The 24,280-nt window shown below is 38.4% G+C and overlaps 1 protein-coding gene across 1 annotated transcript; it reads right to left on the bottom strand.

Annotated features, from left to right (window-relative positions):
- Window positions 1-3,558: 3,558 nt before the first annotated feature.
- Window positions 3,559-16,463, bottom strand: LOC124141091 (transmembrane protein 53-like). Its single transcript, XM_046508989.2, has 2 exons — window positions 16,055-16,463; window positions 3,559-8,420 (listed from the first exon to the last, which is right to left on the bottom strand). The coding sequence occupies exons 1-2, from the start codon at window positions 16,094-16,096 to the stop codon at window positions 7,548-7,550; spliced, it is 915 nt and encodes a 304-aa protein (XP_046364945.1). The 5' UTR covers window positions 16,097-16,463; the 3' UTR covers window positions 3,559-7,547.
- Window positions 16,464-24,280: the final 7,817 nt, after the last annotated feature.

The following is a 24,280-nucleotide window of genomic DNA, read 5'->3' on the forward strand; positions in this document are numbered from 1 at the left end:
GCCGAAGACCTGGGTTCGATTCACGACATGGGTACAATGTGTGAAGCCCATTTCTGGTGTCCACGGCCGTGATATTGCTGGAATATTGTTAAAAGCGGCGTAAAACCAAACTCACTCACTCACTTATCACTAACATAGCACATAATTTCTCTCCCACGCGACCGGCAAAACGATAAATAATATATAGGGCATGTGTATGTTGTATAACGCCGCACTTGTAATTCCATCTATATGACAGTGGTCTGTAAATAATCGATTCTGGAACACACAATCAAGTGACTGATATGAGTACGTATGCACGCCGTCAGCGAGCCTGACACCTGATCCATTAGTCGACTCTAACGAGCATGGGTTGCCAGCTGTCGGACCAGTTCTAATCCGGAAACTCCACCGGGCACCGGGCACCTCCTGCGACTAGCTGGGTTGGATTCTGGATTCTGTTTATTCTTAGGAACAACTACCATCGGTGGTACATGGGCTCAAATTACAATATTTCTATTGTAAGATTATGGTTAGACGTTCTTAATTTTAGGATAGGGTAATAAATACTTTTGGAAAGATGAAGAAATTTTCAAAGTTAGGTTTGGTTCGAAGGTATTTGTAATATAGTGCTTGAGGACTAAAACATACGACTGCCCTCTATTTTTGTAGAAATTGATATCTAAGTATTTGTTCGACATTTGAGGATAGCCAGATTGTTGAGCATGAAAAGGGTTCTGAACATAGAGCAAATCCTAATTTATCAATTTAATTCTGTATAAAAGGTAGCTATGGGTATGGGGTATGGCCAAGTTTTTGTGAAACCGTGTGACGTCACTACATTACAAACAAATAAACAAATATCTATCGATATATCTTTCTTGATTATCCAGTGTATTATATTTCCATTCCATCCTAGTGCGAAATCGGCTCATCTGGAAGCGTTCGTTAAATCTCCAACATCATCATCAGGAGCAGCAGCATCCATTCCATTCTATATGTAATAATAGGAGCAGGAGCCATGTTCTCTGGATCAGTTTATTAAGTTTTTCATAGGATATATGACCCGTGAAGATCCGGGGTAGAATAGGTCTACAGCAACCCATGCTTGCCGTAAAAGGCGACTATGCTTGTCGTAAAAGGCGACTAACGGGATCGGGTGGTCAGGCTCGCTGACTTGGTTGATGAATGTCATCGATCCCAATTGCGTGGATCGATGCTCATGATATCAATCACTTGATTGATGGTCCAGACTCGATTATTTCCAGACCGCCGTCATATAGCTGCATGAAATATTGCTGAGTGCGGCGTTAAACAACAAACAAACAAACAAACACAATCATAGGATATATCTAAGTTAAGCCAACACAATACACAATTAGTGAAATATACAACTTCAATAAGGGCCTGGGCTGATATTACTCTGGGTGGGGTGGAGTGGGGTTTTGGTGGGTGGTTGGGTGTGTGGTGTATTCAAATCTATAACATTTTTATATTTTTACACAATACAAGCCGTTAGATGTTATATCAGGGGAGGACAATTATTTGTGTTTTTGAATACGATGAATAATGTCCGCATGCACGTGATCCGACGATGTTATTTTCCAATGCTTTTTAACACATACTTAACACTCTTCACGAGTAAAGTTGGTAAGTTGTAAATAATGAGTAAGTGAGTGAGTAAGTTGGGTTTAACGCCGCTTTTAACAGTATTCCAGTCATATCACGGCGTGCCTGGTTAATGTGAGAGAAAAGCCGGAAGTGATGCAGGTCTCAGACGTCTACCACTTTGGTGAAACCCACGATCTGGGTAAGGTGCTGATAAACCTGGAGACACATAATCAGGTCGATTCAAACCCACAATCGTATGTTTCTGGGATGCCAAAGAAATAAACCTTTGCTCAGCGAATTATGGCGCCTTAGATGACTGGACCACCCCACTCCTTTGTCCTAACTGACAACTTGCCCTTACAATATTTCACAAGTCCTCTACAGGATAACATTTGCTCGTGCTCTTAAATACGGCTTCTTGAACACGTTCCGTGAGAAGTTTTCGATGATAAATGAATCTAAACTGTTAACGTATTGGAGGAGTAAAATATTAAAAGCAGTGGAAAGTGAAGTAATTTGCCAATAGACAATAGGTTGGTATTGTCTTGGAGCGTTTGACAGGTTTGGTTCTAGGTTGGCAAACGGGATAGGCTTGGCGTTGCATACTGGTGCACCTTATATTCAACCCATTCAAACAGATTTTTGCAACCAATTTTAACATTTTCATTAAGCACTGTATTTCAAGAGTGACTTGAAAGTGTTGCTGTTATCCCGATGAAAGACAGTGTACAAGTGCAGATGCCAGTCAAGGGGCATAACTCTGTAAACCATAATCCCATTGACCAAACGGACACATGACTGTAGCTCACCTGGTTTGTTTTCTGTCCAAAAGTTTACTTCAAGAGGTGAAATGGGTTTAAAGGTAGCTTTCAAGATTATTGCACTTACATAACGTCTGTGTCTGTGTTTGCTAGTCGGACCTATGCTGGATTCATAGTGCTTGTCTGAGATACCATGCTGCAGTTTTAACAAGGATACCCTACTCTGACAGTATACTGGCTCTGAGCCTACCAGCCCTTGTTTAATACCCTTAATTGTAAGAACAAGTACTATCTTTTAACGTCTTTTGGTATGATGCAGCTAGACCACTAGACCAGAAGATGGTCAGATAGATCAGAAAGGTCATTCAAGGGTGAATCAGAAGATTTAAAAAAAGTAACAGGAGTTTCATACATATTCTTACTGCATGTACATAACATCACAGGTTGATAAAGAGTTGAGACTCAAAGGTGGATTTGTGCCAAATCTCATAATACACAAAATATAAGGTGTTACTAGACATAGTTTACCACAATTTTTGCATATAACAATTTCATAAACTAAAAAAATGACATTTACAATTGGCTGCCATGGTATCCATGTTTAGAACTTGTGCGGGCCTATTTAAGGGATATCATTAATGGGAACATTACAAATCCCAGCTTCATAAATCCAGAGTTTTCAAAGGAGATGCTGAAAATGAAACAAAACTGTGTGGTCGACAAGAGCATCAAAAATCAAAACACACCAAAATTGTATTGTTATTCTGCATACCAGAATCTCAATGGAAATACACTTTCATTCTGCTACATGGAGAAGTGTTTGAGTAATGGGCACAAGTAATATTTTGAACATGGCTACAGTGGCCGCTACTGGATCTGGATTCTTCAAGAATATTAGGAGACACCATAACTTACGAGTTTCGAGTTGCGAGTTTCAACTATGTATACATTATAATTTCAGGTGTTGAAAATATAAATGAATACATAAGAGCTGGCAGAGGAAGGGGCATACAGAACAGAGAATTGACAATTTACTTATGAACATGCCAACTTGAAAATTCAGGTGAGCTAAAAATGAATTCCATCTTGATGTGCATTTTTTGTCATTTACAAATTCCAGTTTCATTAAATATCTAAAAGTCCCCTGTTATGAAATAAACAACATGGAATAATGATTAAAAAACAGATTTCAGAAAAATAATGAACATCTTTTTTTAAAATCATGCTTTATTCCTCAGTGACAATAAGATGTGATGACACACATTTCCATAAACATGTACAAACTTTCTTTATCAGACAAGGCTCAAGTCGATCTGATTAGAATTAATCAGCAACTTCAAAATGAGACATCACATGAAATATTCATTTGATCATTTTCATATCTCAGTACAGATAAAAAGACTTCTCACAAAAACTTGCCCAAACCCCCTAAAATATTGTTCTAAGAACTGAAACACACTGTTAAATATTGAATTACAGTCCTTACCATAGCATGTGACTGACAGTTCCGGTACACATGTCTTTACCCATGCACTATTAGGTCTGATCAATGAATCGTTTTGTTTACCCAAAAAATGAAACCGAAATAATATTCCTTCCGGCCTCCAGCCTTTAATAGATATATCCATTGGTTTAGTGCTATGATCTTACACAGATGTCATGATGAACCACAGAGTGTACCTGATGAAAGCCGGGAGGCCAAAGCTTGAGATTACGTATATTTATCTAAATACATGTAATATCACAAAAGTTGCAGTTTTCAAGTACTGTGTTTATGGCAACTTTAATTATGTCTTTAAATGTATGTTGGTTTGTTTATATATCTAAAACTATATTATTTCAAGAAGTCTTTTGGAAACTTTTAATTCACATCAATTCATTTATTTCCTATTGCTTCCTGATATATCTGAAATCTTCCTGTGTATTCCAGATTCTGTCATTGCCCCTCACTGTAAAAGGTCATAACACAAACTGTCAACACATTTAATAAGCAAACACAATATAACAGGCTTGTAACAACACCCAACAGCCCAAGAGTATACATAATGGACACCGTAATTAGTTTCAGAGGAAACCATGAAAACAATATTTTAAAACGAACAATAGCAAATTTTATATTGAATTCACTGTGGTTGATAAAAGGGGTCAAGGAGCTGTTTGACACAACAATTAGAAAGGAAAATAGTGATACTGTAGCTCACCTGGATATGGAGTCAACAGTTAAAAACGTCAACAAAGATGGAATCTTAAAAAATGCAGCTGTCAGCTTTGACAGTCTGCTTAAATACAAATAAGTAACACCAAAATCTAAGGAAATAAAAAAAATATATGATCACATTGTATACATGCCCAAGTACAGCTCCCTCAATCTGGCTTCATAAGAGAAAAAGTTTACACAGCCAAAAATACATTTTAGAGAATTTAAGAGAATGGTGCGACAAGGTAAAAATATTGCAAAAATATGGACAATATATGTTGAGCCAAACTACTAACAACATGTGTACAATTTGTCATAACATTATTGTTTTATTTATATTTTTTATAATTGTCCGATTCATAGCAGTTAACAGGATCTTCAACATGGCTTCTGTGGTGGAAATATTTAAATTGGATTCGAAGTTCTAAAACAAATAGGGACGTCATATGTTAAGTTTCAGCTTCAATGAACCAGTGTTTTCTGAGGAGACGTTTACCACGATGACGCACATCGCACAATGGACATCAGACAAACAGGCCATGCCATAAGCTCACTGAATTTCAGGTCAGGTGATCTAAAAATGATAATTCCAAGAGATATGCAATATTTCTAAACTTTTATCTTAGTAATGCAGAACATGGGAGCTAAAGTGATATTGATATGAAAGAAAATGAAATCAAATAGTATAGTCACCAAGGTGATAAAAACATAATACTAACACAACAATACCATTTGCCTGTAGACAATCATCTGTTAAAGCCCTCCACCACATCTACTGTACTACTTCGTCTCTCAAGGCAAGCTAATGCAAAATACAAAAGTAGGGTACACTAAATAAAAATTATGGAGGCATGTAGCAATTAAAAATTGTGCTAAAAATTTACATAAACAGGTAATTCTCATATTTCAACTTTCAAAAAGTTTTGAAAACCATGAAAGCATCTCTCAAATTTGAGACCGAATGTAAAACAAATTCCTGAGTTTCCATAAACAAACATGAACGACTCCATTACGAGTATGGGGACAAGAATTATGGACAAGAAATGCTGGTAATGTATAAATGTACAATCAAATCATGACTAGTTTGGATAATACCCAATAATATCTAAATTTGTTTACAAACCTGTTATACACCTGATATTAAAGCAGTGAGTAGAACAGAGCCAACTAGAGGTGTCAAAAATAATTTAAAAAATATCACGGATGTAATCTGAGCGCTCATTGGTCTGAGCACTTCTAACTGAAACCATAATGGTTAAAAGTAGCAACTGCCATGACTACACAGCAGCATATTGGTTATGGAGGAACACAGTGTATACAAACCATTGACGTCTTACCATGATGACAGGACTAACAACACAATATCCTCTGTGCAATAGTAATGTCGTCTAACAGTGCTCGCAACAGATATTCAAAATTCATGAATACCTTTAAAAATATAATTGGCATGACAGAAAACATTATAAAACTTTAAAGCCAACGTTTTGATCTAATTTTAACACAAGCATTGAGGAGTGCCTCTGCAATATTCAACAATGTACCCTTACTTTGAACCCTGGGTGTTCATTAACATGATAAATAAGTGCTTTTTACAACAATCAGTGAGTGAATGAGTGAGTGCATTGGGTTTAATTCCAGTTATAAATATCATGGCTTGTCAGCTAAATGTGGGAGGAAAACCTACTTGATGCCGATGTTTACAATTTTCGTGTAACCCATGAGCACAGGTGTAGTCCAGACAAACCTATAAAACTGAATTTGACAATCATTGGTTTCTGGCGTGCTAAGGTATGCAACTCTGCTCAGAGAATTGCTGTGCCTCAGATGACTGGGCCCCCTCGATGACAATAAACACAATGAAAAAATAAAACTGTCTCTTCAAAGTCCTGTTTTACAAATTATTTTGTCATCAATCTGTAATCTTGTCCTCAAAATCCAGAAAAATTACTTCATCAGTAACCATGGCATTAAGACAAGAACAGATAACTTTTGATGACAGAAAACTGATACCAATTGTTGTTCAAAGCACTAACAATATTAAAAACAGATTCTTTTACCAGACAAAAACCCATATCATTGATTGCCATCAGAGTAAAGATTTGATTTTAACACGTCGGCAACCTGTACCTCTGCTTTTGCTTCGCAGATTATTTTGACAAGTGGGTTCCTGTCCCGTTTTGATAAATATAGTAAGAGACCTCAGTTTTAATTACTAAAGTCAATCATTGTAATCTTCAAACAACTTTGCAAGGTTATTATAAACTGATTATAAGATTTCATTCCAACCACACATCATTCTATTGTCCCGACAAACCTTTCGACGATTGCTATATATAGTATATATATTCCTTTGATGACATAAACTACATATGTCCTCCCAACAAACAGTCATCATGTTTTATCAATTAAACTAGTCTGTGACACTTGTCCGAAGCCTGAGTCAAGTAAAATGCTCTTTGGTCTAAGCTTAGCTAATAATATTCCATATACACTGTACTACCACTGACCTCTATTGAAATTAAGCTTGGGCAAGTAGACTCAAAAGTTCTTTGCACAGATTGTTAATCTGCATAATGAAGAGATTAATTAGCAGCAATGGACAGATTAATTAGCAATCCTCAATATATGAAATACAAGGCTTCGTTCTTCACATTTCTAAAAAATAGAACCAAAATCTAATTATTTACTGTGGCCTTTATGATGTTTTTTAGTCATATTTTACTAGAATTATGGCAAATCTTTCCCAAAGTTTATTTCCAAACGTCCCTTGATAAAGCCCCCTTATACATCCCTGTATGCTGTATCATCTTCACAATGTTTCTCAAACAAATATAACTAATTACACTTTAACATGTCTAATTCACACACAATAGGAAACAATATATGGCCTCCGAGTGGAAAACGTGTATGAAAGGGAGACCACTCTTGCCATGATGCTATGAAATATGTTGATTGTCTGGAAAGTTACATAAATAAATAAACAAAATATGGCAATACATTCAGGGTATCCTTTCTTTCTTCGCCTGAACTACATGTTCCTGGCTCTCCGGAGCCGAGATTCCGATTTCTTCTAAGAATGCCAGGATCGCTTCGACATACTCGTCAGGGTGTCGGTGGAAATGGCTTACATGAGGTGAGTTCTCCCAGCATTTTAGGTGGACTGGGATTCCCTTACTGGCCCACTTCCTTGCTACCACTTCGATATCCTTTGCCACGCCAATTGGATCAGCTCGCGAGTACAGCAGCAAAGATGGGAGAAGCATCTCGTTATCATGGAATGCTTCAGAAGACTTGATATAATGTTTGGTACTTGTTTCTTTGAATAATTTCAGGTATCCCTCAATTGATGACTTAATGAGTGCTCGAGAAAAAGAGTTAAAGCCAAGGACATTAGCAAAACCTCGCGGAACACCTGCAAAGTCAACAGGGCTGTCAAAAATCTGACCCAGAAGTCTATCTCGAATACTTGTGTACCTAGACGCCTGGTCCCTCAATGTGACCAGCATCTCGCCATAGAGATATCCCCCCACAGAGAAACCGTGGATCATGAGTGGCTTATCACGTCTGCTGCTGTCGTCCAGAATATTGATCACCTCCTGCATGACGACCTGAGCCTTCTTGGGCTGGATCACCTTGCTTGGAGGAACCTGAACACTCAATACGTCAAATCCTTTACTTATATATAGATTTCCGTATTTATCAAGATGACGCTTCTTTGCATTCATCCAACCAACAAGGACTACTAGTGGCCTTGACCTTGAGAGTGTTTCATTACCACGGATGCTGCGAAGTTCAAGGTTGGATGCAAACTTGACAGAGTCTGTCACAGGAGCACTTGATGTGAGGCGAACACATTGGATGAAAGGGGACATCTGCAACAAAGTAGCAAATAAAGAATATATACAAGAAACTACTGACTAGTGTTGAAAATCTGTATCAGGACCATTACTGATCATCACAATAACCATGCCTCAAAGCAATATTCCAGCTACATGACAGTGACCTGTTAATAATCAATTTTGCATCAGACTAAAATACAGGTGTCAGTAGCTAGTTGACACTTCTGCACAGGTGCTAGTACGTTTATCAAGACCCCTGAAGATTCAGGTTAGAATTAGTCTTCAGCAACCATGCTTCTTGTAAGAGGTGACTGTGCTTGTTGTAAGATGTGACTAATAGGATCGGTAGGTCAGACTCAGTGACTTGGTTGAAGCCTGTCATCATATCCCAATTGTGAAAATCGATGCTCCTGATTTCAATCAATGGATTGTCTGGTCCAGATTCAATTATTTACAGACCGCCATCATAAAGCTGGAATAGTGCTGAGTGTAGTTTTAAACAACAAACAAACAGACGTTAATGAAGGAAGGACAAGTGGACTTGTTCTAAATGTCGCATTGAAAGACAAACAAATCTGTATGTCAACTCTGTCCTCATTGATACTACTGTAGTACAGCTTCTAAAATGCCACTTAAAAATATCAATAAGCATGAAAGGATAGTTTAGAATCTGGTATTCACTAAATCGCCATGAACATGGTCTAACTCTAAGGGCTTTGTCAATACTAATGATTAACTGTGATACTGAAGATTCAATACCTTCAGAGTTACCTGTCCTATTAGAACTTAATGGGGTCAAACAGAAACACTGACAAGTACAACACTGTAAGTTTGACTGAGATCACAGTTGACTTTCTGTGAGTAGAGTGTTTAGCTGTACCAGCAGGTATAAAATGGATTAACTCCCGCTTAAACATTATGATAACATCACACCCTTCTTGGTGCAGTAGATTCTGAGCAGGAATTCACTGGCTATTCTGAACATGCATTTTAACATGTAAAACTTTACGTCATCATGTAAAATCAGAGAAATCATACATCAACCATAACATGGTTGAAGTTGGAGAAATCACTCGAATCTGTTGATCCCAAAAGTAGAATCAATAGATTCTCATAATTTCTCCACTACTTCCAAAGCGTCTGACTTGGTGTGTCAGAAATATCCAGAACCCATTAGTAACTGAAGTCAGTTTTTGGTCAGCTGCAATTAAATATTACCAGAGTAGGGATGTGATAATCTAATCTGCCACCTGATAATTGTCTCAAACATTCACATAACCAACCAACTTCAAACAATAAAATAAGGAAAAAACGAAGTGACTCGGTTTCACTATTAGGAATGCAATACACAAACTGATGGCTCTCAATATTGAAACCCTTACATTAATGTTAGAGAAAAATCACTTCACAAAATAAGTTGTTTAAAAAACACCAATTTTGAACATGTTGAACAAAATAACATTTTTTCTCCCAACTGCCTGCCAAATTTGGAATCCTAGATAAACCTCTGCCCCCAAAATACTGAACCCTGTTTGTTTAACAAGACAACAACATACTGGTTATTAGCTCACTGGAACTTATATTAAGCTTATTTCCGTATGCTACATAAAACCTCCCTAGTCCTGCAACTGAAACAATGTATGAAGGTAACCGAAAAAAAACCACTTAATTTATTAATATTTTACAGATCCATTCATGGGTAGTGTGGGGTCCTTTCTAGGAAGTATCATATTTATCTATTAATCAAGACAAAATTTGCCATCTTTTATTCTTGAAAACCCTGAAGTCATGAATCCATTATTTATTTACCTTTGTACGACTCAGCTGTGGATGCATATAGCAACTGTCATCTATTATCTTATCAGAGATACATGTTTATAATAACAATGGATTATACTAAGTGGCACACATTCCGCTTCAGCACAATGGTGAATTATATGACTTTATCTACCTTGGTATGTTATCATATTTATCTGCCTGTCAACACTTTGTCAAGTAAGAATTCATCTGGCTGACAAGGTCAATGTTAGTTCCTGACCCAAATTAGATAACAAATAGTAGACCACTTTACATACAATCTGGGCCAAAAACCGTTTCAATCTACAGCCAGAACTGGACCAAAAGCATTATTTTCTGTAGATTTTAATGTTATTTTTAGACTATTACAAGACCCCTGAAAATTCCGGGGTAGAATAGCTCTTCAGTAACCCATGCTTGCCGTAAAAGGTGACCATGCTTGTCGTAAGAAATGACTAACGGGATCGGGTGGTCAGGCTCACTGACTTGGTTGATGCATATCATCAATCCCAGTTGCGTGAATCGATGTTCATGATATTAATCACTGGATTGTCTGGTCCAGGCTCAATTATTTACAGACCACCGTAATATAGCTTGAATATTGCTGAGTGCGGCGTTAAACAACAAACCAACCAACCACTAGACCTAACAAAATGTTACAAGACTTGGGCTTCAGATAAGTGGCTGAAGTCAAAGACTGCAATTAACCATGTGTACAGGTTCGTGCATCATCTGTCTCCCAGATAACAAAGTAAACAAGTATTTGTCACAGAGTGACGAAATATCCCCCGCCATATACACCATAGTACCAAATATGAAGACAATCCAGCGATTAGTTCTTGAGATATTGTGGCAACACCGTTTTCCAACTCCAAAAACAGATTTGCCTGCTGTGACCTCGAAAATGGGGTCAAGGTCACCAAATCTGACAGGTGTATGCGGTGTCTGTATATACACTATAGTTCCAAATATGAAGACAATCCAGCGATTAGTTCTTGAGATATCGCGGCAACACCGTTTTCTAACTCCAAAAGCAGATTTGCCTGCTGTGACCTTGAAAATGGGGTCAAGGTCACCAAAACCGACTGGTGTCTGCGGTGTCTGTATATACACCATAGTTCCAAATATGAAGACAATCCAGTGTTTAGTTCTTGAGATATCGCGGCAACACCGTTTTCCAACTCTAAAAGCAGATTTGTCTGCTGTGACCTTGAAAATGGGATCAAGGTCACCAAAACCGACTGGTGTCTGCGGAGTCTGTATATACACCATAGTTCCAAATATGAAGACAATCCAGGGTTTAGTTCTTGAGATATCGCGGCAACACCGTTTTCCAACTCTAAAAGCAGATTTGTCTGCTGTGACCTTGAAAATGGGATCAAGGTCACCAAAACCGACTGGTGTCTGCGGAGTCTGTATATACACCATAGTTCCAAATATGAAGACAATCCAGTGTTTAGTTCTTGAGATATCGCGGCAACAAACAGGTGGGACGTACGGACGGACGTACGGACGGACGGACAGACGGACGGTCGTGAATACTATATCCCCCGCTTCGCGCTTTCGCGCGGCGGGGGATAACAAGGAGTCAAGTCTTGGAAAAATGGGCAAGTCTAGATTGCCCCAGTTCAGGGAATTTAGAATTGTTCTGGGCTCCTTTTGGATTTTTCTGATTTTTATTTTGTAGATATATATTTTTACATAAGATTTCTGGGTCTAAATGTCAGTCTAGTTTGTGCACAGTTGATGTCAATTTCATCATCAGTTATTAACATGAGTATTGATGTTTAAAATGACTAAAATGTTCACAAAGGCAATTTACAAATTCAATCATTTTTCAAATAGTTGGATGTAGTCTCTCAGTGACTAAAAATGATAGGATTGATAAGACAACAAAAGTCAATGTATATTGTATTATTTTTGTGGCTTTTATTCCTAGCATAATTAGTCTATTGTGATTTTTTTAAAGCTGTTTTGAACTTGTAAAATGATTGAAATATTTAGGTATTTTGTAAATTGCCTAAGTGAACCACATGTTACACATTGACTGTAACAGATACACCTCATTAATCACATGATGTTGCAACCTCACAAATAGTTGGACAATGTACAATGATGTAGTTAAACCATTAAATAAAGTAAGTGTGTGAGTGAGTGAAAGCTGTGTTCCACACAATATAAAATAAATTCTTCAGGACCATCAAATTCTAAGTTGACACATTTACTTCGAATTGGGAAAAGTAATTTTTGTGTTGGCACAGTTCCGTCATAAAATGTTATGATTACCCACTATATTAAACGCCAATCAACTTCTAGATCAATCTGTCTATGCATTCATACTGAAAATATTCCATCAATGTCGGTCCTACTATTAACTGACTTCTAATTTTACCACTGGTCAGTTTTTATCTTGATTCTACATGGACTTGATTCATCATGTTTACTGGCATCTGCCCAGCAGGCCAGCACATTTGTCAGTGAGGGCAACAAGTGATGGAAATTTTCAAGAGGGAACATAGCTCAATCATCAGCATGACACTAACTGGGATAAATGTATCCGACCTTTGGACTATCATGCTCGTCACCAGACTTGACCTTGTTTACGAACAGACCATATCACTAAATACACTTTAGATTGTATACAAAGTAGCCAGCAACACGCTTGTCCTAAAGCAAGCCCAGAAAGTAAAGATTTGACACTGCCACTTGTGCCAACTAACTTTGTTTATGGACAAACCATATCACTAAGTACCATTAATATTGTATACAAAGTAGCCAATGACAGGCTTGTCCGAAAGCTATGCCGGTAGGGCACTGTGAATTGTCCCTAAATCTGAGAAGACTGGAGGAATAGTCCCTGGTAAAAATCGGCATATATCCCACTCCAGCTCAACAGTAATGGATGTGTTAAACTAAATCTTATCTCACTGCTGATAAAGAAGGCGTTTTCATAATTATTTTATATTCTGGATATCTAATATTGAAATTCTTGCATTTTTTGTTTTTTGTTTAACGCCACACTCAGCAATATTCCAGCTATATGATACGGTCTGTCAAAAATCGAGTCTGGACAAGACAATCCACTGACTGACAACATGAGCATCGATCCACGCAATTGGGATACAATGAAATGCATCAACCAAGTCAGCGAGCCAGACAACCTGATCCAGTTAGTAGCCTCTTACGACAAGCACAGTCACCTTTTACGGCAAACATAGGTTGCTGAAGACCAATTCCAACCCAGATCTTCACAAGCTTCTGCTAGCATATATAATAGGAATTCTACCATTTGGTAAATACTTGATTTTGATTGGTCAATCAGAGGTTTCAAATCACAATAAGCCCCCTCTGATTGTAACAGCGGATTAGACGGCCACAAAACCGTGGAAGGTAATATTTTTAGAATATTACTTCTTTAACAGTCAATGTTGTTAGGCATATTTAAATAATTATATGTAAAATCATAGGCTACAAAATGCAAAGTTTCTGTTCCTACAATATTCAAAGGATGTGTGGCAATACACATCTTACAGAAAACATGATAGAAATCTACAGACTGAATGTATTTCAACCTTTGAAGACAGAGAGCTTGCTATTTGGCGCTTCTCTGAATACATGTGTGACGCCATGTCATGTCACAATGTGAACAATGTGACGTCATAATAGTCAGTGTTCCCGTTTACTGGTAATTACCAGTTTTCTACCGGTAAAATTGGGCTTGGACCGGTAATTCATGTGACTGCCAGTCCCTGTGGACCGGCAAATAAAGTACATTACAAATCTTTGTGGAACAAAACATTGGCGATATTGATATAAGTATATTTTTCAAACGAAGTCAGTTTGCCTAGGGTTCCCCTTGTCTATTTCTAGTGCAAGGAAATAACATTTAAGTATATATTTGTAGTGACTTAGTCTCGAAATATTGAAAAAGAAGAGAGAATTGTGACAGAACTTTGTGTGAATGACAAGTAAATCTAACTAAGTTACTTCAGAGATGACTTCATTGCATTGAATATGATGTTGAGGGAATTAAAACCAGGTAATTTTTACGTTTTTTTATTTGTTGAAAGTTGGGACTGACAAAAATTAGAGGGGACTGGTCACTTTTTTGAGTTGCCAGTCCACCAGTACTGGCAGTTTCAAAAGCCATCACTGATCGTGGAAAGAAGCCTTTGCACAACTTGCTTTGTTTTCATTAGGGGTGCCAACCTCATGTTAGCTTACAAAATTGGTGTGCTACTTGCTCCCAGTGCCTGTCATAAGTTCTAGTGAAGTATTACGCTGTTAACAAACTGTTTGAGCATGTATTAAACAACATTCAAACTCACTTCACTCAAGATGTGCAAATGATTAAATTGTTTACCAATTTTGTTTTGCAATATGTAAAGCAAGAGAAATCTCCAGTCTAAACCACTGCGTATTACAGAAATGGTAGACTGACATTTAGCCCCCTAAATAAAGTTATCTTATTTAAAAATATATATCTACAAAATAAAAAAAATCAAATCAAAATGGAGCCCAGAATAATCCTTAATTTCAGGCCAAGAGCTGAGGCAATCTAGACATGCCAAATCATTCTAGACTTGAGAAGGACTCCTTTTTAATTTTGTTTCTCTAGGGGCTGGGAGACGGACTATAGAAATGGGTACAAATTGCAATACAGTTGAAACACATTGTACCACAAAACAACTGGACAATCAGCCTTCAATTCCAGACAAGTAGACTGGAACAGTAACAGCAGAGTGAGTGAATATTGCTTCAAAATGTTTTAAGAAATAGTCCAGTAATATTACGTACACAGGACACAGAAATGGAGTTCAGTGTGCCGAATCCAACCCGGGACTTCATTGTGGTGCTGTAACCACTAGGTTACCCCAAGAGATACTGAATTTACCACTTCGATATTGTAACACTAAAAACAAATTGTAACAGTAATTTTCAAGTACCCCTGCTGAATTAGATTAAATAAGTTTATTCTCAACTTTAAACACAAATATCCATAAATAACAATATTTTCAGCCGTAATGTTGTATTACCATCATTATACATTCTTTATTTGTGGTTTTTGCTTGTTGTTTAACATTGCACTCAGCAATATTCCAGCTATGTGATACCTGTCTGTAAATAATCGTGTCTGAACAAGAAAATCAAGTGATTAACATCATGAGCATCAATGTTAATTCGCAGTTGGTATACGATGATATGGCTCAATTAAGTCAGCGAGCCTGACCACCTGATTTGTTAGTCGCCTATTACGATAACTATTGGTTGTGGAAGACCAATTCAAATCTGGGTCTTCACATGTGTCTTTATTTGTAATTATGAGACACAATTCCAAGTTACATTTGTAAGTACAACTGAAAAAATCTCAGGTTTAATCACTGTTATAGACATATGGTAACAAGTAACATATTAACATTTGAGGGGAAAAAAGCACCATCTAAGAATAATAGTCACTGTGTAGTATTATGGCAAGCCATCTGTTAACACATATATATAATATATAACAACGTTACAATATTGCTTTGTCTAACAATAATTCGGAATTATTGACTACCTCTCCCCCAACCCATACTGGTCGATTTTATTCATTATTAGGATGATTTTATTCATTATTAGGATTATTTTAACGTTGATGATGTGTACATTAAACTGATGTATACAATTCGGCTCACGGATGATGATGTTTGAATTATGTACCGAATGACAAAAACAATCTTCCCTTGCTCAAACCACTCTCTGATGGTCGTGCGTACAATGTAAACAACAATGCCTCTTGACTGCAGTTTGCACGTGTTCAAAATGTGCCCTTGTCTCTGGATAAGTAATTAAGTTCAATGACATCGTTGATGTTTATAATATATGCTCACCCGCAGTGACAGGAAAGATCGCCGAAGGCCGATGGACGACATATTGTTGAAATGTGATCTAAAGTAAGATTTTCTCTTCTTGGTCTGCTCAACCTTTCACGTCATCTGCTACACTGAAACCGCATATCTTCACCGCTAGGTGGCGTGCTACGCGAACAACCAATCAGACCGGGATATCTTCACACATGATGTATCGGGAGATTCGTGTACTAGTTAATGGACAGTATCTTTTCACACACGTGAAGAGCTCATGGCTTGGTAGCTTGTCTCACAATCCATGAACCATGACATTATCCCTTCTGCCCATATCTTACTCTGATGCTAAAGTCCTTATGAAGCAAGTGTAGATTTTCCAAAGGTGATTACTCTAGAATCTCCCATTTCACTGGGGCTCCAGTTTGCATCAAAATAATGTATTTTCAGGGACCAAGCGTTAGCCTAGTCTATAATGACCAGGAAATGACGGCATGCACATATTTTGAAATTACTTTTGAGTTTATTTGTCATCAATCATTTTGTATATATATGGGGACGAGGCTCAATTTGCAATTTTGTTTTGAGTGGGTTTTCATCTGAATTACGGAATCACATACTTCACTCGAACCACAGGAGTCCGTAAATAGTCTAAAAATAGACGCCCTCATGCATATTCATTACGGGTGTGGAGATGGTCATGAATATGCATGAGGGCGTCTATTTTTAGATACGGACTCCTGTGCTCGAACTAATCACCTGACTGTCGATTCTTACCCGGATTGTAGCCACGTGATCAAAACTTAACGATGATGTTTACCTTAATGATATTTGCACCAGAAGTAACAACTTGATTGTATATACCTTCCCGTTAATGAGGTCGGGCATGCTCAGAAATGGTTCTGGTGTATGCTAAACTGTCATATGCTTAATACTGCTTCAAATTGTCCAACACTACATACCTAAAACTCTGTTAATGAGCTATTCTAACAACCCCACACCATCTCCAACTTGGTCTTGTTTGCTCCAAAATGCGACCCGTGAAGATCCGGGCTGGAATACGTCTTCGGCAACCCATGCTTGCCGTAAATGGCGACTTGGCTTTGTCGTTGGAGGCGACTAACGGGATCGGTTGATGCGTGTCATCGTATCCCAATTGCGTGGGTCGATGCTCATGATGTCAATCACTGGATTGACTGGTCCCGACTCGATTATTTACAGACCGCCATCAAATACTGGGATATTGCTGAGTGCGGCGTTAAACAACAAACAAACCAAACCAAAACTTCAGTGAAGTTTCTATGAAGGGTTGAAATTTCATACGTTATACTTCATATATATTCTCCGGGGGCACGGGTGGCCCAGTCGCCTAAGGCGCCGCGATTCGCTGTGCAGAGTTGCGTCCCTTGGGCACACCGGAAACCTATGATTGTGGGTTCGGATCCTGGTTCGCCCCGATTATGTTTCTATAGGTTTGTCAGCACCATACCCGTGCTCGTGGGTTTCACCGAAGTGGTAAACGTCGGAGACCTGCATCAGAAAAAGTTGGGCTTTCCTCCCACATTAAGCTGACACGCCGCGATATAACTGGAATACTGTTAAAAGCGGCGTTAAACCCAACTCACTCATTCAAGGGTCAATAAAGGATTGTTCATCTTTGAAATCTAATATTTTTTCTCTGGCGTTTGAGTTGTTTACGTTTTTATAGTTATAAAAATCAATGTCTGGGTTTTGGATATAATTCCAATCTCCACAGATGGAGCGGTTATCTGACTCAAACTCAGTGTCAATATCTAAGAATGCTGGCGGTATTTGAACCCTAAAGGTTGATTAAAGGAAATGGTTTTTTTCTCTTAATTGCATTTTAAGGGCAAGTAAGCTACCATTCATTATGATGAACTTCCTTTAATATACTCAACAACAAAAGTTCCCGTGACACCAATATTTTAGTGTATTTTTCAAACAAGTAGAGTTTGGTTTTCAATATTGTAGTACATGTATGGAATCAAGTCACAAAACGTAACTGCTACAGAAAAGCATGCAAAAGTTGACTTTTATGCGAGCCCCATGCATTTCACTACCCAAGAATGGGTATAAAAACATGTGCGTTAACGGGATTCCATATGCATTTTTTATCATCGTGCTGACAACAACCACTCAGAAAAACAACAAAATTGCGCAATTATTCAACATTACGAAATGCCACGCCTGTCCGAAAATGAGCGTCTGTAAGCCGTTATTATGCTTGAAGCAGGATCGAGTCAACGTGATGTTGCAAGACAATTTAACGTCCACAGAAACACCGCCTCCACACAGAAAATGCCTCTATGCATATAGGTTTTACGGTTATGCCATATAATGTAAACAAAAACGTAGTAGGAATATTATGCATATATGTTTTTTGATTGTAGTCTATAGTGTAAGCAAAAATCTGCGAGGCCTATTATGCATATAGGTTTTATGGTCATTCCATATAGTATAAAAAGAAACTTGGTAAGCCTCTTATGCATATAGGTTTTTGGTCATGCCATATAATGTAAACAAAAACCTGGTAGGATTATTATGCTTATATGTTTATTGATTGTTGTCTATAGTGTAAACAAAAACTTGATAGGCCATGTTTCATGATCAAGTTCTATTTATAATGTAAACACCACTGGGCTCATCATGCATAAATATTTCATGTTCTATAGTGTAAACATGAAATGGTAGGCCTATTATGCATATATGTTTCATGGTCAATCATGCTCTATATTGTGAACAAAACATGGTAGGTCTATTGGTATTATACACACCTGTTTTATGGTCAGGGTCTAATATGCAAACAAACATGAAGGGGCGAATATGCATATATATTTCGTAACCATGATATTCATTTTAGTTGCCATATTAGTACTGGGCAAGGGTGTCAGGGATAGGCACATTCACTAGTGTCCAGGAGGTATTTGGGTCTTCAGGATTTTTCACCTCAAGCACAAGGTCAATACCTTTAATTCTTACCCTGGTATACAGGCCCTTTTCCTTTTTTAATTCATATGTTTTTATGTTGTTGAAGGATGATCTGATCTTTTTTTAATATAGATATCGGGAGGTCTGTTTGTACATTCATATTCGAGCCATACACAGCTCTCCTGGCATCGAACACCTCATTCCTGTCTTTAATCGACATGAAAGCTGCAATGATAGTCGGTGGCCTTTGCGTTTCACCCGACTTTTCCTGATACCTCGGGCCTGGCAGTCGATGGTCATCTTTGAATTTCACATTGTCCACATATTCTTCTGATAGTTTGAGAGTGTCAATCATAAACTGCCTCAGAACTATTTCACTGTCTTCTTTGGTATTCCGTAAAACAGTAAGTTAATTTTTCTATCATGCTGCTCTTTTCTTATGGCCTCACGACGGAGCATACCTATCTCGAGCGTAAAATCTGCTCTCAAAGTATTTAACTCTTCTCTCACCTGCTTCACGTCCTCGCTGTAATGTTCCGTACTTCTTTCCGCGACATCTACTCTTGTTTCCAGGTTGGATACTTCTGTTTCAATCTTATCGATAGCGCTCTGCAGTGTTGTGTTGATGTTGTCCATTTTGAGCGATATATTTTGCTCAGATTGGAGAATTGAAGTTCTTTTATTTCCTCCAGATTAGTTGATCTTCGTGACAGTGTGTACCCAGTTTTCGTAGATGTGGTAAAATATGTCCTCACAAGGTAAAGTATATGCACAGATTTGTATTTTGGGTGAAACCCTAGTGTCTTTTACATATAACTTTTCATTTTTTACCTCATTTGACTCAGTTTTGATCGAAGAGCTTTGATTTTCCTAATCATGATCGAGAGCTCGAGTCAAACACGTCTCGGCTTCTTGGCGACCTTGACCTTTTTTCTAGTGTGACCTTACGTCATAATACTTTCGAATGACGTCAACAATGGTGTCCGGATGGCTGAAACATATACACTTGTGAGCGTGATATTTGCACTTAAGAATTGAACGTCAGTTTCGATGGTTCATTGAAGTGTGAACGATTTAAAAGCGCTGGTTAAACTGTGTGAACCTGTGAGCTTGTAAGGTTTTCCGATACAATAGTAAATCGGGTTTTAGTTTGGGGTTGATCAGGAGCAGTCGCTTTGATCTGTGTCCACATCAGAGCAGGGCACAACATTGTTGTCATTCGCAATTGTCTTGGTGCGAGATGCCTGTCACTTCCGAAAACAAGGCTTCAAAGTCAGTATCGCCCAATAGATCAATTTCGTTCACCTCAGTAATTTTGCAGAATTCATTTTCTTCACTTACATTACTAGTATGTTAGTTTGTTTGTTTAACGCCGCACTCAGCAATATGCCCGCTATATGACGACGGTCTGTAAATAATTAAGTCTGGACCAGCCAATCAAGTGATTGACATCATGAGCATCGATCCACGCAATTGGAATACGATGACATGCATCAACCAAGTTAGCGAGTCTGACCACCCGATCCCGTTAGTCGCCTCATACGACAAGCACAGCATTACTAGTATTCATAGGTCAGTCCATATGGGACGTCTGTAGTAGTGATTGCTGCAGAGCATCAATTGTTCCCCGTCGTATAATGTAATGTGCAGAGGAAGGAAGTGTAAGCTGGGGGAGGACAGAATTGGTGTAAAGTACAAACTGGCTGTTATTAATGTAGTTATCTTTGGAAAGCACAATAAAAGAAACGGTGTCTATAAATGGTCAGCACAGGGAAAACCAAGGCAAGAAAACACATAACTGGGCCTGTCAGGCAGAACTTGGTATATGCATGTACTCACTTTTAGTACCAATAATATAAAAACTAATTGATTACAAATCCTATATAGATAACACAACTAATGTCATTTTAAACATGCTTTGGCAGCAACTATCAAGCTTTCTGGTCAAAATGTTGGCTGGGTTGAATGGAACAAACTTTTTAAATGGTAAACACAAATAAATGAATGAATCCACTGTAAATAACTTCAGTCCAAATGTAAAAAATATATTCACGCATTCATTAAAGGATTGCCATTTATCCAACAGCAAGGTAAGAACATAAAGGTTGGTCAAGTCATCCATAAATATTGAAAATTATCTTTCATATTGTAAAAACAAAGCGCATAGGTCACATTTCTCAAAACTTCGTTTAAGTTATCACAAACTAAAAATTTAAACTGGTTGATATACAAAAACACCAACCACATTGGAGTGAGTGAGTGAGTGAGTGAGTGAATTGGGTTTAACGCCGCTTTTAACATTATGTAAGTTATATCACGGCGTGTCAGCTTAATGTGGGAGGAAAGCCCGAAGTGATGCAGGTCTCAGACGTTTACCACTTCGATGAAACCCACGAGCACGGGTATGGTGCTGACAAACCTAGAAACATAATCGGGGCGAACCGGGATTCGAACCCACAGTCATCGGTTTCTGGCGTGCCAAAGGGACGCAACTCTGCACAGCGAATAGACGACTGGGCCACCCGTGCCCCCCAACCCCATTGGAACACTGTCTCTTTGAAACATATGATGTCTTAGAAGATGAGCAACGTCATGCACGGTCTTGTATAAAATCCAACCAAAAAAGAGAATCCCAAATAATCCTCAATTATGACAAAGAATCTGGTACACTCTTACATATTTTTTACCAACAGTTATCCAGAAACAATTTCTTATTATTTATCATATCAACAATTATAGACAAATTCCTTGTATGTACAACATTACTATAGTTTTGCTTAATTCTCATATTGTATCCATAACATTATAGTACATGTTTTAAATACAATTGTTTTAATGTACCTCCTTTGTTGAAGGTGCCTGTGTGTTTTGCACTTATTGTGCATATATTTTGTAGTTTGTGATAGTGTAATACTGCCACTGTTTCACAATACATATCACATCTAACACATCTTTGTTGTATGAAAGTTTGGTACAGTTGCGTCCCTTGAGCACGCCAGGAACCTATGACTGTGTTCGAATCCCGGTTCGCCCTGATTACGTTGTCGTTACAAGACCCGTGCTCGGGTGAACGTCTAAGATCTGATTCACTCGGGCTTTCCTCACACACCAATCTGACACGCCGTGATGTAACCGGAATACCATTCAAAACATCTCCCCAAGGCAAGTGAGTTAACTGACTATGAAAGTCAGTTAACTCTCTTGCCTCGGGAAGATGTATTCAAAGCGGCGTTAAACCAAACTCACACGCTCATTACTCTTGTGTACGATTCGGTTTGGTTAACTGGGTTTGTGGTGTGATTCCTTCCGGTTTAGATTTGAAGTACGAGGGAAGGCTGAAAAGTTCTAAGCCTAAGTGGGATATCTCAATCGGATTGAAACAAACTTTTGCCACCAACAAGTACAATCATTTAATGAATCATAGACATAAGAACTGCAACTGTAGTGTTATTATTGTCTTTGTACCAGACCATCTTGTGAACCTACCCATTGAAATCACCAGAAATGGACAAAACTGGCTATAGGGCAGTCATCAAGTACCTGCAGCTGAAAGGGCTAACTCAAACACAGATTACCCGGGTGCATGACATGGTGATTGCTGATCGACGATTGACCACTCGACATATTGCCAGTGTTGTGGGCATCTCTCTCATGAGAGGGTTGAGCATATTATCACCAACGAGTTGGGAATGACAAAAGTTTCTGCAAGATGGGTGCCAAAGCTCTTGACAGCGGGTCAGAAACGTGTCAGATTCCTGACGTCCAGTGACACTTTATGCCGTTTCGAAGCAGATACCGATGATTTTTTGGCCCGATTTGTAACCACGGATGAGACCTGGATTCATCACTTTCAGCCAGAAACCAAAATTCAGTCTAAACAATGGAAGCATCCGGAATCACCAGCCCCCCCCCCCCCCCCCCCCATCAAAAGCCAAGTCGGTTCCTTCTGCTGGAAAGGTGATGGTTTCAGTCTTTTGGGATTCCAAGGGTATTCTGCTGATTGACTATCTTGAAAAAGGCCAGACTATCAATAGAAGATATTATGCTGACCTACTGAGACAGTTGCGTGAAGCTATCAAAGCTAAGCGACGGGGAATGCTCACTAAAGGAGTCCTGTTCCACAAAGACAAAGCTCCTGTTCACAAATCGGTGGTTGCCATGTCAGTGATCCATGATTGTGGCCTCGAACTCATTGACAACCCCCCTTATTCACCCGATTTTGCCCCGTCAGATTTCCACCTGTTTCCCAAAATGAAAAAAGGAACTAGCCGGTCGCCATTTTCCTAGTAATGATGACGTCATTTCCGCTGTGAATGACTTTTTCAGGGTGGCTGAAGAAAATCTCTTCTTGACCGGCATCCAGGCCTTGCAGTATCGCTGGCAAAAGTGTGTAAACCTGGAAGGGGACTATGTGGAGAAATAAATGAAAACCATCGACTTGGTACGGGTCTTTCACGGTTAGGCTTAGAACTTTTCAGCCAACCCTCGTATGTTTAGAAGAATGTTATAATGTTCAATCTAAACATCATGAATATATCACGCATCCGTATTTTTTTTATAGGAAAATAATTGCAAACTACAGACCAACCTGTTGATTTCCGATGTATCCAGAAGCAAAGAACATATACGGGTGTATAATCTCTGCCGAAGTTAAAAAAAACTGTCAAAGCAATAAACCATGCAGAACCATAAACCGCCGCATGAAACGGTGTGAATCATACTTTACATACAGTGAACCACTTGAAGCAATACGGTGCTCAACTATCCACAGCAAGCACCATACACGACTACTTATTACAAATTTCTCATATCAAATCCGTTGTTTTCTCCATGTGTTGTTCATTGAACAAAGTCAAACTTTATAGAAGCCTGGTATTTAATCGTGTTGCAACAGTAAGTTGCAATAGCAGTGTGAAGGGAGAAAGATTGAGTGCGCGTTACATGCTTGACATGAATTCCTCCCTGGAACCTTTCTCGCTGGCTACCTGAATAACATCAGTACATTGCAAAGGCAGTGCGCAATAGAGCTATTTGGGTGATGGAGATAATCACTCACTCTCAGTGATACAGCTTGAATAAGATACGATGTACAGCATTGCAAGGTCAGCGCGTGATGTAGCTCAATGCGCAATAGTTTATTCGTACAGAATATAGTTCGGTTAACTTTAACGAAAGGTGATATATTTCCCCTAAACAAAATGAATAAATTGCATGGATTATCTACATGATGAAACATGACTAAGTCACATAATGTGACAGGCGATTGTAGGCGATTGGTTAAAACATGTCCAGATTAAGTCACTC

This window comes from Haliotis rufescens, unplaced genomic scaffold (genome assembly GCF_023055435.1).
Source record: "Haliotis rufescens isolate VD_foot unplaced genomic scaffold, xgHalRufe1.0.p SCAF_6, whole genome shotgun sequence".
NCBI classification, from domain to species: Eukaryota; Metazoa; Mollusca; class Gastropoda; order Lepetellida; family Haliotidae; genus Haliotis; species Haliotis rufescens.

What these genes read in the sequence shown, in the direction of transcription:
- LOC124141091 (XM_046508989.2), bottom strand. Translation starts at nt 16,096, where the DNA reads ATGTCGTCCATCGGCCTTCGGCGATCTTTCCTGTCACTGCGG. An exon ending in GATCTTTCCTGTCACTGCGG is followed by an intron (nt 8,421 to 16,054) that starts GTGAGCATATAT and finishes ACTTTGTTGCAG; the next exon opens with ATGTCCCCTTTCATCCAATG.